Source organism: Aspergillus clavatus, genomic scaffold, assembly GCF_000002715.2.
Source record: "Aspergillus clavatus NRRL 1 1099423829805 genomic scaffold, whole genome shotgun sequence".
Taxonomy (NCBI): Eukaryota; Fungi; Ascomycota; class Eurotiomycetes; order Eurotiales; family Aspergillaceae; genus Aspergillus; species Aspergillus clavatus.
The window spans coordinates 35066-47953 of NW_001517094.1; the positions used below are offsets into that span (position 1 = coordinate 35066).

Genomic DNA, 12888 nt, shown 5'->3' on the forward strand with positions numbered 1-12888 from the left:
GCCCCGCCAGCCACAAACTTGACATCTATCGAGTGGGATAGAGAATTAGTCCGGCTGACATGGTGGAGGTACTCGAAGCCAGGGTTGGATTGGCGAATGCTTAACGGTGTTAACCAAGAGATAGACCCAATAGGATCAGACCAGGAGTAGCTCTCCCTGTTCGCCATCCTACAAGAAGGGTGCAGCAGAGTAGGTCGATAGGTTGACAAGTCGCCAGCTCATCAGATCGCCAGCTCTGTAGGTCATATCTACACTACGCTCCTGCATGAAACGTTTGCTTCATGCAGCCGTAACTGCCACGTAGTGAGGGGAACAGCATCATGGCGCAACTTGGGATGCAGGTCAGTCTGAATGAGGGGTTTCCTTTCCAACTGTGGGATGCAGTAGACAAAGACAAGCTCCAGAATCTCTTCTATGCCACCGAGACCTAAGGTAGTGTGATTCGGGGCCAAGAGGGGAGATCTGCGAGTGTATGTAGAAGTGTGCATCTCCTGCGGGAGGGTAGTATACGCTCTCCCCACAAGATATGCAATTCATCTACGTTGTTTCTGGATGTATGGACCGTATGATGAACCAAGATCTTCGGCCAGTCCCAAGTGTCCACATCTCCCGTGGAATTCAACCAGAGTTAGGATCGCGCAGTTCAATCCCCAATGTCCGGGACTCATGCCAGACGTCATCCCTGATCATGTATCGGTACTGATAAAAGGAGTGAAGAAGCTTCATCTGATTCCTCCGTAGTAGGATCTACGAGCAGAACCGTGTATGGTGAAGGGATACTGAACACTCATCACACTACCATAGCTTCTTTACCCAACTTTTTCTACTTCCTTCCTATCGAGCAGGATATTAGGCTGTATTGATAACATCGTCAAAATGAGTTCGGGCGATTTGGACAAGTTCTTTGAGGCGTGAGTATCACCACGATGAGAATTCGACCGCATGCTCAACAATGGGATGATCAGTGTCGACCAGCTGTCTACGGCTTTTATTACCAGTGAGATTTTATGCCCACGTATAATCAACAGATCTAATACCTATTATAGGGCTGAGAGGGGCCGTTCAGATTCAATCTGTGTCGGCCGACCCTGCAAAGCGACCAGACCTGGAGACGGTACGAACCTCGCTTCTTTATCACCATCATCAACTCATGTTCATTGTGTTAGATGGCCACCTTTCTCAAGACAGAGCTTCAACTGCTGGATGCTTCCGTGACTCTTCACGATCTTGGAGATCAAAAAGACACCAACCCTCCCTTGCGTCTGCCCCCCGTTGTCACGGCGCAGTATCCGAAGCATCATGACAGCGAGAAGAAAACGCTCCTTGTCTACGGTCACTATGACGTGCAGCCGAAAGGGGACGGACACTGGACTCACGAGGCCTTCGATCTGACGGAGGACCATGGCAAGCTCTTTGGACGCGGCAGCACCGACGACAAGGGTCCGGTCTGCGGCTGGCTGAATGCCATTGAGGCCTATCAGAAAGCCGGCGTCGAGCTTCCGGTCAATCTCATGATGTGCTTCGAGGGTATGGAGGAGCAAGACTCCAGCGGATTCTCGGACTTCATCCAAGGATCGGGGAAGGATCTGTTCAAGAATGTCGATGCTATTTGCATTGCAGATAATTATTGGCTGACGACCAGGAAGCCGTGTCTGACTTATGGTCTGCGCGGAATTGACTATTTCACCATCACCATCTCTGGTCCGGGCAAGCAGTTGCACAGCGGCATCTATGGGGGTACGGTTCACGAGCCCATGACGGACCTGGTGATTCTCCTATCGAAGCTCGTCGATTCGCGAGGAAACATTCTCATTCCGGGCATTGCGGAGCTGGTGGAAGTCGTGACCGCTAGCGAGAAGGAACTGTACCAAGATATTGACTACGAGATGGAGGATCTCTATGCCGATATCCAGAGTAAGACCGGGGCCATCTACGACAACAAAGTCGACACTCTGATGCACCGAATGAGGTACCCTTCCCTGACCATCCATGGCATATCTGGCGCCGATGCCACACCGGATCTTACAACCTCGATTGCGCCGGAAGTGATGGGCAAATTCTCCATTCGGACAGTACCGAACCTGTCCAGCGACCAGGTGACGCAGCTGGTGACCGACTTTCTCGACGGGGAATTCAAGAAGCTTCAAAGCCCAAACCAATACCAGGTGAAGAACGTGGGCAGTGCACCCTGGTGGCGAACAGACCCTGACGATGCCAACTTCACGGCAGCTGGCAAGGCGACGGAGCAGGTTTACAAACAGAAGCCCGATCTCACTCGGGAAGGTGGAAGGTGAGTTTTCCATTCGAATACGTTGTTCCAGTCTGACCATCGATAGCATCGGGGTGACTCTTGACCTCCAGAATGCCCTGCAAGGAAAGAAGATTATGCTGCTCCCCATGGGCACCTCGAGTGACGGGGCCCATGGGCCAGACGAGAAGATTGACAAAGAGAACTACATCGAGGGAACAAAGCTGTTTGGCGCTTATTTCCATCACTTTGCCACGCAGAGCTCATAGATGGCATCCCAAAGTGAGACACTCTCAATACTGGAACGACCGTCCGCAGTATCCCCAGTTGTTGTCTTATACACTCGTATAGTTTAACTTGACTATTATCTTCTGGATGTCGGGTACACGGCCACTGTTACGAAGCTGATAGAATGTTAACAGAGACAGTCGTCGAGCGAGTCATCGGGCATAGGTCTTTAATTTGTGATATCAGTGTCTACAAAATGAAGAAACAAACCTTGCTTTACTTCTTCATGATTCTCTTCGGCTCAGATCGTCTTTGTCGGAAGAGTCTCGTACTTCATAAGCCAAGAGTGTCTCATACAAAGACTGACAAAGAGTAAAAGAAACAAAGACCATTTCCTTGTTCACTGGTTGTATCAATCAAGATATGTCGATTATTTATACTGAACATGCAATAGCTGCCATTTTGCTTCTCTTATAATTCGCAGAACTCCTAGTCACTCCGTACACAACCTCCACTGTTTCCAATATCATCCCTTTTTCTCTGTCCACGAATCTTTCAACTCGTTTATATTTTCATTCCACCATCTCCAGCATGCAGACCCCAACTAGGAGCATATACCCTGAGCTGCCTGATCCTAGGTATCACAAGGAAATCGCCGGGTTGGCGTTCAACTCGACGCATGATCAGGTGTGTGACGCATGGAAACTGATCCTTGAACACTGCTTTCCAATCATGACCACTGATGAGGATGAGGCAAGGTTCATACACAAGCAGATTGACCTAAAGACAGAATACCCTCACCTGGCCGTCGCCAGTCCGCAGGGACAGTGGCCCAACATCCCTCGGCTGCATGTCTACTGCCAAGCTGTTCCCCCGCCGGGAGTCAAAATCTGGGAGACGCTGGAGCGAGCGGTCAAGTTTGAACTCACAAGCGCTGTGGACATGATCAGGGGCCCCAAGCCCAGCATGTACGCGATCATTGCCGCGGGCCCTCTGATCCGCGTGTGCGGAGTCAACAAGGAAGGCCGCTTCTGGGACATCTTCTCCCAGGGCGAGGAGGAGTCGGCCTGGAATATCCATACCGATTTTGATACCATCATCGAGGCGCTCTGTAAGATCCGAGCGAAGTTGCTGCCGCCGCCATGTCTCTCGTTCTTCGACTGGGATGCTTCCTATGTGACGGATGTGACGGATGTGCGGGCGAAGATACGCGATGTCTCGCCTTTTTGATCTCACTGTGAGTATATATTGACCGTACAAGAGTAATCCAATCTGGCACGTTCAGATGAGCTGGGATCTTTCAAAGGTTATAGGAATGCTGAAGTACTACGGCCCTCTATTCGTACCTAATCACACTTCTCTGTCTCACAATTCAGATTGATACATTGATATATAAAATCCCGCTACTGTAGAATAGAAGCATAAATCCATGGACACGCATCACGGCATCTATTTGAACGGCACCGGGGATGGCATGGCAGAAGGCGTATGGTCACGCGCCTTGCGCTCGATCAAATGCTCAAAAGACGGGGCATGTTCCACCCGCGCGTTGAACGGCTCAAAGTCCCAGAGATAACCCAGCGTGCGCAGAATCGACGTGGCCGAGTAGGAGACGGTCTCGCGGCGGGCGTTGGTACCCTTCTGCTCGACCCGTCCCTTCTTGACCCAGGGGGAGATCAACAGAGTCGGAATCCGACCCCCAAGGCGATCAAAGGGGAAAGTGTAGTCCTGGCCACTGGGCGTGCTAAGGGTAAAGGTCTGGTTGTCCGGGCGGGGGGCCAGAGGGGCGGGGACATGGTCGTGGAACCCACCGCTCTCGTCGAAGGTCAGGATGAAGAGGGTGTCGTGCCACTGGGGACCCGCACGAAGCGCATCATACACCGACTTGATGAGGGCTTCGCCGTCGGAGATCAGGCCGGCCGGGTGCATTGACTTTGTGCCCACTCCACAGCAGGAAGGGTTGATGTATGTGAATTCGGGCAGGGCACCAGCCTTGGCATCGGTGTAGAACTTGGCCAGGGGCTGGATCTTGTCCTCGTTCTTGGTGGCATAGGTCCAGCTGAAGTAGCCGGCGTCGGGGCCGGTGCCGCCGGCCGGGTCCACATAGTTGATCCACGAATGGCCGGTCTCGGTCAGCTGCTGGAAGATGGAGCGCTGGGGGAACTCGTGCTTGCTGAAGGCGGCATCGTTGAGGCCGTGGCCGAGCGAGGTTCCAGAGACCAGCGCGGCACGGTTGGGGTCGGTGTTCTACATTCGTTAGCGCCCACGAATGAAGTTGTCGACTGAGAGGCAGTACTTACGCCAGGGATATCCGAGTGCCAGTGGTTAAAGGTCAGGTAGTTTTTCACCAGCGAGGTGAGGACGGGGACTTGCTTCTCCGTGTAGTAGTTCATCACCTGGGCAGACAGGATGGTCTTGTTGACCTTGGAGCCGTACTTGCGGACATGCTCGTGGAGAAAGCCCTGATTGTGAGCGACGAGCTTTCCCTGGGCAATCAAGTTGTTGTCCGGGTTGAAGGTGCCGAAGAACTCGATGTTGTTGCCATAGATGGCATGGTCTGGATCGTTGGTGATCGAGTCAAAGCTCTTGGGTTCGGCGCAACCCACTCCCTGAGAAGGGTCGGTGAGGTTGAAGGGATTGCAGTACGGGCCGCTGTTAATGGGGTTTTCGAGGCCTTTGTGCTTCTGGCCACCCAGGAGATTGTCGAACGAACGATTCTCCATGACCAGGATGACCACGTTCTTGATCTTGGATTTGAGGTTATCGATCGCCGGCTGTGAGTGGGCGTGCGGCGGCGGTGCAGGCACGGCCGAAACCGCGGATGCGAAGGCCAAAAGACCCAATAACGCACTGGGATGCATCCTGGAATGAGTCTGGGAGACGATTCAACCTGATGCTGCTGCTTCGGATGAGATCACTGCCCGCGAGACAGGGGGTTTTATACCCCGACCTTGGTCTTCCCCGCGATGAGTCCCCATGATGACTTCCTCCCACGTGCCCGAAAGACATGACTTGGATTGTTGCTTCCGTTGTGCAACTACTGTATGCCAAGAGCGATGCGATACATTCACGCATGGTGCTGGATGTCGACATTGACATCTTCTCGGAACCGATCAAGCGGAATGATCCGACACGGCTGGAGTCGTTGAGGAGCATCTCCAATGAGACGAGTCTGCAGCGGCACGAGGCGCTATAACCTCCTGGTTGATACTGTCTCTCTCTTTCTGCGGGATTTGGTATAGTTAGGGAGGGTGGTCAAAGCAAGGTGGTGGACACAGCAGTACACAGCCGGGGAAGACCAAGCAGCCAATGCGCGAACAAGACTCGTCAAGCACAATGGCGTCCATTCATATTCGTTCTTTGTGCCAAGACGGCGCCCCCCATTTCACGTCTTCAACAGGAGAATTGCTTCAAGTGGTGGAGGAGCTTGGGGGCGTCCCGTGGCGTTGATGGCTGCGATGATTGGCGAAGGTGAGAGTGACAGGACGGCGCTATCTGGTGGAGAGTAGTTAGTTCATCTCGCTTAGAAACTGTCATAAGAGCTCCCTACTGTTACTGACTAACAACATCTGGACACCTTCTTAGTGCAGTGGTAGAACCCCTACAAGTTACAACAGAAACCATCTCATAGTGATGGCATTGGAACATAAACTACATATGGTCAGAAAAAGTAGTCGATTCAACCATCCCAGCATGTTAGCTCAGGGGAAGAGCGCCGGGCTCATAACCCGGAGGTCCCTGGATCGAAACCAGGACATGCTATTCTTTTCTTTTTTGTCTTTCTTTTTTTTCTCTTCGACAGGTTGCAGATGATGACTATTCTTGTTTTTTTTTGTTGTTTTGTGTTTGTATAATGATAATTAAATCCCCTAGAGAGTCTGCTATTGAAGTAATTATTCATTTAGTATACTAGAAGGCATTTGACGAGGATTACAGACACCCAATGGACCGTCGTATATATATCTATATATGTGTGTGTGTGTGAAGCTTCCCAACACGTACAAAATCCAGTCTCAGCAGAATGATTGAACAACTCAATCTGTATGCAGTAATCATATTTAAAATCATCTGAATATGATCCCTAATTCGTTGGAATCCGATGATCGGCCGCATCAACGCCCGCACGCCAGCGATATTTCGAAGCCGGATGATCGTCCGGTGGCCCCTTCTGCCCGGGCTTCCCATACAGATTCTCCCGATATGTTCCCCTGTCAACTGCATAGTCATCCCAGAACAATCCTCGGGGAGACGACTCCAACTTACCAGGTTGAACCCATCCACGTCGGCCTCTCTGACCCAATGGTCCATCTCATCTGCCACCTGCTCGGCTGTACCGACCGGTGTGGCACCTAGTCCTCCCACGGTGATGTGCTGTCCGACGGTCGACTTGGTCCATGTGGCCACTTCGGGGGTAGCCTTGGACCAGCCTTGGACGGCGGATCTGGCACGCAGTCAGCTGCGCAGCCTTGCTGTAATCATAATATAGAAAACTGACCGAATGGCATTACTTTCCACATGGCGCAGCTCCTCCTCATCGCCATAAGTATCCAGATCGATGCCCGTCCAGCCGCCAAACAACGCCAATGCCCCATCAATCGACCCTAGACGGCGGTAGGACTGGAATTTCTCCCGAGCCTCCTCCTCTGTCCGGCCCAGCAGGGGACACAGCAGCGCCAGGAACTTGATACTTTGGGGATCGCGCTCGAACTGCTCCTGTGCCAGGGTGCGAATCTCGGCAATGCTCTTGGCTACCACCGCCGGACTATGTCCGGCGACAAAGATCGCCTCCGCGTGCTGAGCGGCAAACGTCTTTCCGGCTTTGGAGGTTCCGGCCTGCAATATGACCGGGGTACGCTGGGGACTGGGCTGGCACAGATGCGGTCCCGGCACGTTGAAGTATTTCCCTTCATGGTTGATCTAAAATGATACGGTAGCTCGTAGGTGGTGGTCGCCGCTACTCCAGATCCAATATTTCTTGTTGCAGCAGCCATGGCCGACACCACGGCCAAGGGTTCATTGACTGGCCATTGTGCTCCCGAGTGGTAGGATTAGTTTTGGATCCTCTAGGGTTAGATCTGATACATATACATACACATCTCTACAAAGGCATTGAGAATGAGGGACTTCTTCCCCGAAGGAGGGGACAAGGTCTCGGTGGGAACCGTCATGGTTAAAGAAAGGATGGTTCTGTTGTAGGGTTGTTCCAGCAGGTGTGACGTCTGGACCGTGAACAAAGCACTTCCCAGATATATACTCTGCGACTGTACGAGGATACATTCCTTATAACTAGATTTGTTTCTTTTTCCTCAGTGAGGGGAACGCCCATGCATCCTGACATTCATAACTACCAGATCTGTAGCATCAATGTGGATTACGATGGCGTGCTATAGGGGACAGGCACAACAACAATATACACAGTACACTACTATAAACAAGAATGGAGTCGGATCGACTTCGACGACACTTGGACGATCAGCAATGGGCTGGCTGATACCATCTTGGCTCCCAGTATACCCCGTTTTTCGTCAATGCCCATCTCCATCACGCCATGGCTGAGAACTAAACACCATGCATGCCATGCCATTCGCTGGACAAGGAATCGTGTAGGCTCTATGACCAACATCGACAACGGTAAACACGTCAACTAGTGGGATGGTCCTCGGCCGATATGTGGGCTCTGTTCAAAAGACACGAATCATTCTCGCCTATCACACTGGTGCTGGAGCATCTCATGGTCTTTTTGTATCATATCATGGAGGAGGAGATAGTTCCACGGTCTCGGACTCTTCTGAAGAAGACAAAAATGGGACCGATTCACTTCTATCGGATAGCATGACCTGTATGTGTCTAGATATGTGCAAGGAATGACATCTTACCCGTTTGACAACGACCATGGAAAAGGGTTCAGAAAACAGCTTGCCTACTCTACCTTTGCGAGAAATCTTGCTCCTAATTCTCCTGCGTCGGACACGCTCTCCACATAGGCGAAGTGAACGCCTTGGCTTTGCAGCTTCTCCAGGAATAACTGTTTGTACCTTTGGTGATTCAAGACACTTCCGGCGACGATCAACCCGGTCGCCTCGCCAGGGAGATACCCGACCGAGCGAGGGTGGACCAACCGACCGAGCGTCCGATTGACTAGGCTTTCGATCTGCCCGTCGACAATGGCAGCGGCCGCGTCGTCTTGAGCGCCCATGTTGAGGACGATTTCCGCGACGGTAGCGATGCGGCCTTTGACGCTTTGCTTCTGCTGTTGGACGAGGATCTCGCTCAGCAGGTCGACCTGACCGTCCCCGGAGAGACTGCATCCCAGTCGCAGCAGGATGGCCTGTTCAAAGTCCCCCAGGGGCTCGGTACGCAATCCGAGTTGCATCTCCTCCACGACCGTCAGAGTGTGCTTGATGGCTTGCAACCCGATGGCATATCCACCCCCTTCGTCTCCCAGGATATGTCCCCAGCCACCGGAGCGAGCCACTCGACTGTATGCCGTGCTCTCCTTGTCCCAGGTGTATCGCATCGCCACACTCCCCGTCCCTGCGATGACTACGATCGCAGACGGACATTCTGGCTGTCGACGGGCCGCAGCCGCCAGAAGATCCACGTCGTTCGTCAAGCGGACCTCGTTCTCGCCAAGGTCGAAGAGCTCACAGAGTTTGGGCAGCAGGGATTCCCGGAAATTGATGCGGTCGAGGCCGGCCAGACCAAGCCAGACCGACCGGAAGCAGGACCTCAAGCCGTATTCGGGGGAAATGGATTTCAGAGCGTCTGAGGTGGCAGCGACCAGAGTTGCGATGACTTCTGTCATGTTATTTCCATCGGTTCTGTGAGCGGTTAGCAGCGTTCAGCATCCACAGCATGCAGAAGGGATGTCTGACAGGTTGCAGGGACCAGCTAGGCCGCGACCGACAACATTCCCAGTTCGATCGGCAATGAGCGCCGCGCACTTGGTTCCTCCTCCATCGATACAGAGCACATACTCTCTGCTCTGAGTCGATGCTGGAATAGCTTCCATTGGCGTGGTCTTCAAGACTTGAGCCAGTACTCCGCCGGCCGAGTCCAGGATGGCTTCACATTCCGCCACCGACCGTCCTGTTTCGGCAACCAGGAGTGCCAGCTTCACGCTCTTGTGGCATCTCGCGAGCAGTGCATCGAGGTCCTCGTCGGCCATGGAGTGGCACTGCGCACTCAGCCGGCGCAGGATGTTGCGCGACCGCTGTTCCAGCTTCAAGTTGGATGCCACCAGATCGACCATCTCCCGCCGTCAGCCCAACCGCCGGTTGAACGGGACAGCAGCCGACTTACCATGTTCCCGTACGTCTTCCCCGTCCGGATCATCGTTCCTGTACTCAGCATGTTGAGCACCAGCTTCGTCGCTGTCCCCGCCTTCAACCGGGTGCTGCCGGTCACCACCTCGGGCCCCGGCAGAGGCGCAATGAGGAAATCCACGGTGCCAGACTGCCCCATGGCCGAGGGCGACGCGCACACCACGCCGATGGTGACACAGCCGATCTTCCTCTTCGCGAAGGCCAAACACCCCAGCACATAGGGGGTGCGACCCGACGCGGCAATGCCAATGACACTGTCGAGCTCTGGGCGTAGTTGCAGGGCCTGCATGTCTGCCTCACCCGCTGCGATCGAGTCCTCGGCTCCCTCTTGCGCCCGTCGAATCGCTGCATCGCCGCCGGCGATCAACCCGATAAACTGGGATGGTGGAGCGGCAAAGGTTGGGGGGATTTCAGATGCATCGAGAATGCCGAGTCTGTCGATTGTTAGTGCGTTTTTTTTTTAACGCTTTCTTTTTTTGTGTAGAAAAATAACACACGAAAAAAAAGAAAAAAAAAACAAAACAAAACAGCAAAACACTGATTATTTGGGGTAAGCCGAAATTGCTCACCTTCCACTGGTCCCTGCACCCACGTAGATGACCCGACCCCCGTTGCGCACACGCGGTGTCAGTGCGTCGATGGCAGCAGAAATCTGGGGAAGAAAGGGTGTCACACTGGATGCAACGTGGTGATCATCCTCATTGATGAGTCTACACATCTCCAGCGTCGAAACCTGATCGATCCGGGCTGTGCGCGGATTGACTGCTTCGGTCTGCAGCCGGGAGAGACTGGCGAGATCCATGGTGTCTGTGTCTGTGGATGTGCTCTATCTAGTCTGCTATCGAGAGCAAGGTCAGATGGAGATCGGTTGACTTGTCAGGCCGTCCATGGCTGGCTGCATGGCTTCAGGTCGGGATACATAAATAATGCTTCTGTTCCCTCTCCCTCCACACAATCCTTCCACTCTTCCACTCCTCCACAGCCTCTCCCCGGCTACGTGGGGTTACCTACCAGGGTTGCATCGGGCTTTGGAGTCCAAGAGGCCAATCTGGGGTTGGAAAGTGCGTGAGAGACGATTAGACGAAGCGGATAGTCCAAGACAGTAAGACAGTAAGACAGTAAGATAGTCAGACAGCCTCAGTCCAATCGAAGCCTCAGGGTCGGATGGATCCGCAGTGGGATAACTGTTCAGAGTAAGGCGTATCTCCTAACTCTTGTAACCATTGGGGGCGGCCCTGGAAGGAGGCATCTTATAGGGCAGATCGGATGATACACATCAAGAGTGAAGAGACACGCGACAGCAACATTGATTAGAGCGAGAGAGAGAGAGCGAGAGATAGTAGTGTCGTAGACTAGTAGATAGATTGTTACACTGGGACGCCTCATCAATACTACTTACTTCTTACTTACTTCCTACTTACTACTTACTTCTAACCGAAAAGAAGTAGATAAGATTCAGAACCCCCGAACCCCCCCCCCCCCCCGGATCTCATGCCCTGCTTCTCTCCCAGATTCACCAGAGCCGTCTTGCACTGGGAACAGTCATCAAACAACATGGGGAATCACAAGAACGAAGTCTACGAGAATACGGCCATGGAGACGGGCGCACAGACCCCGCGGTCGCTGCCGTATCGCATCTACACCCATTCCTGGTTCCAAATCGTCCTGATCAGCATGATCTGTTTCTGCTGTCCCGGGGTGAGCATGGTTGAATCCGCTGCCTTCTGGTTCATGATTGCTAATTCAAGGAGATGTACAACGCCCTCACGGGCATGGGAGGTTCCGGACAGGTGGATCCCACGGTCGCGGCCAACGCGACGGTGGCTCTGTTGGCGGCCACCGCGGCCACCGCGCTGTTTGTCGTGGGCCCCATCTTCGACCGGGTTGGGCCCCGAGTGTGTCTGCTGCTGGGAGGATGGACCTATCCGCTCTACTCGGGCAGTCTGCTATGCTTCAACAGTAGGGGCGGCCTTCTGTCGGAATCAGAGATGTTTCAACGCTGACAACTGTAGACACCGGAAACGGTGCCTTCGTGATCGCGGCAGGTGCCATCCTCGGTATCGGCGCCTCGTTTCTCTGGGTCGCGCAAGGCGCGATCATGACGACGTACGTGCCCGAGTCGCAAAAAGGCCGTGCGATCGCCGCGTTCTGGATCATCTTCAACCTGGGCGGCGGTGTGGGATCGCTGGCCAGCTTCGGCCTCAACTACCACTCCACCAGCGGCACCGTGTCGGACGGGACCTACATCGCCTTGCTGATCATTATGGCCATCGGCTGGGGACTGGGGTTGTTGATCTGCCCGCCCGCCGCCGTACGCGTCAAGGAGCTGCAGCCCACGACAGAGAGCGAGAAGAACTGGCGGCACACGGCCAAGCTGACGATGCAGACGCTGGTGGACTGGCGTGTGCTGTGCATGATTCCGCTCTTCTTCACCGCCAACGTCTTCTACTCCTACCAGCAGAACATCGTCAACGGCATGACCTTCAATATCCGCACGCGCTCGCTCAACGGCGCCCTGTACTGGATGGCGCAGATGGTCGGCGGCCTGATCATGGGTCTGCTGCTGGACCTGCCGGGCCTCAGCCGCCCCAACCGCGCGCGCATCGGCTGGCTCTTCCTCGTCGTCACCGGCATGGGCATCTGGGGCGGCGGGTATGCCTTCCAGCGGTGGTCGGACCGACGCATGGCGCACGGCCTGAAGCAGGACATCGATTACAAGCAGGGCGGGCTGTCGACCGGCCCCATCTTCCTGTACATCTTCTACGGCGCCTACGACGCCTTCTGGCAGGGGTTCTGCTACTGGCTCATGGGCGCCCGGTCCAACTCGCCCGCCGTCGCCGCCATCCTCGTCGGTGCCTACAAGACCTTCCAGGCCACCGGCGGCGCCATGGCCTGGCGGCTGAATGCGCTGGACAAGCCGGCCATGACGCAGTTTGCCATGGACTGGGGACTGTGTATGGGATCGCTGGTGGTGGCGATTCCGTCGGTGTTGGCCGTGACGTTGACCAGTACCGCCGAGGAGGTCCAGCAGGAGACGAAGACGGTGGGTGATGCAGTAAGATAGTCCTGTAGACCTTGGTTGGGCAT

General features: G+C 54.1%; 6 protein-coding genes and 1 non-coding gene across 7 annotated transcripts, besides 4 other annotated features; 4 read left to right on the forward strand and 3 right to left on the reverse strand.

Moving 5' to 3' along the window:
• Positions 1-876: 876 nt before the first annotated feature.
• On the forward strand, positions 877-2517 carry ACLA_017950 (M20 family dipeptidase; the record flags this gene model as incomplete). The annotated part of the gene is made up of 5 exons (XM_001268517.1): positions 877-911; positions 966-997; positions 1047-1114; positions 1167-2290; positions 2337-2517. 5 exons carry the CDS (start codon positions 877-879, stop codon positions 2515-2517), a joined length of 1440 nt encoding a protein of 479 aa, XP_001268518.1.
• A 550-nt stretch (positions 2518-3067) lies between these two features.
• ACLA_017960 (uncharacterized protein) lies at positions 3068-3706 on the forward strand (the record flags this gene model as incomplete). The annotated part of the gene is made up of 1 exon (XM_001268518.1): positions 3068-3706. One exon carries the CDS (start codon positions 3068-3070, stop codon positions 3704-3706), a length of 639 nt encoding a protein of 212 aa, XP_001268519.1.
• Positions 3707-3925: 219 nt separating this feature from the next.
• On the reverse strand, positions 3926-5337 carry ACLA_017970 (phosphoesterase superfamily protein; the record flags this gene model as incomplete). The annotated part of the gene is made up of 2 exons (XM_001268519.1): positions 3926-4723; positions 4777-5337. The coding sequence occupies 2 exons, from the start codon at positions 5335-5337 to the stop codon at positions 3926-3928; spliced, it is 1359 nt and encodes a 452-aa protein (XP_001268520.1).
• An 829-nt stretch (positions 5338-6166) lies between these two features.
• On the forward strand, positions 6167-6238 carry ACLA_017980. Its single transcript has one exon. It is a non-coding gene; the product is annotated as a tRNA-Met (tRNA).
• Positions 6239-6588: 350 nt separating this feature from the next.
• Positions 6589-7644, reverse strand: ACLA_017990 (uncharacterized protein; the record flags this gene model as incomplete). Its single annotated transcript, XM_001268520.1, has 4 exons — positions 6589-6684; positions 6740-6917; positions 6972-7380; positions 7569-7644. 4 exons carry the CDS (start codon positions 7642-7644, stop codon positions 6589-6591), a joined length of 759 nt encoding a protein of 252 aa, XP_001268521.1.
• A 752-nt stretch (positions 7645-8396) lies between these two features.
• On the reverse strand, positions 8397-10603 carry ACLA_018000 (putative glucokinase regulator family protein; the record flags this gene model as incomplete). The annotated part of the gene is made up of 4 exons (XM_001268521.1): positions 8397-9297; positions 9352-9728; positions 9779-10235; positions 10371-10603. The coding sequence occupies 4 exons, from the start codon at positions 10601-10603 to the stop codon at positions 8397-8399; spliced, it is 1968 nt and encodes a 655-aa protein (XP_001268522.1).
• Positions 10604-10897: 294 nt separating this feature from the next.
• Positions 10898-10935: a microsatellite.
• Positions 10936-11190: 255 nt separating this feature from the next.
• Positions 11191-11229: a microsatellite.
• Positions 11194-11230: a microsatellite.
• Positions 11194-11231: a microsatellite.
• A 124-nt stretch (positions 11232-11355) lies between these two features.
• Positions 11356-12865, forward strand: ACLA_018010 (putative MFS transporter; the record flags this gene model as incomplete). Its single annotated transcript, XM_001268522.1, has 3 exons — positions 11356-11499; positions 11553-11760; positions 11814-12865. The coding sequence occupies 3 exons, from the start codon at positions 11356-11358 to the stop codon at positions 12863-12865; spliced, it is 1404 nt and encodes a 467-aa protein (XP_001268523.1).
• Between the last annotated feature and the right edge of the window lie 23 nt (positions 12866-12888).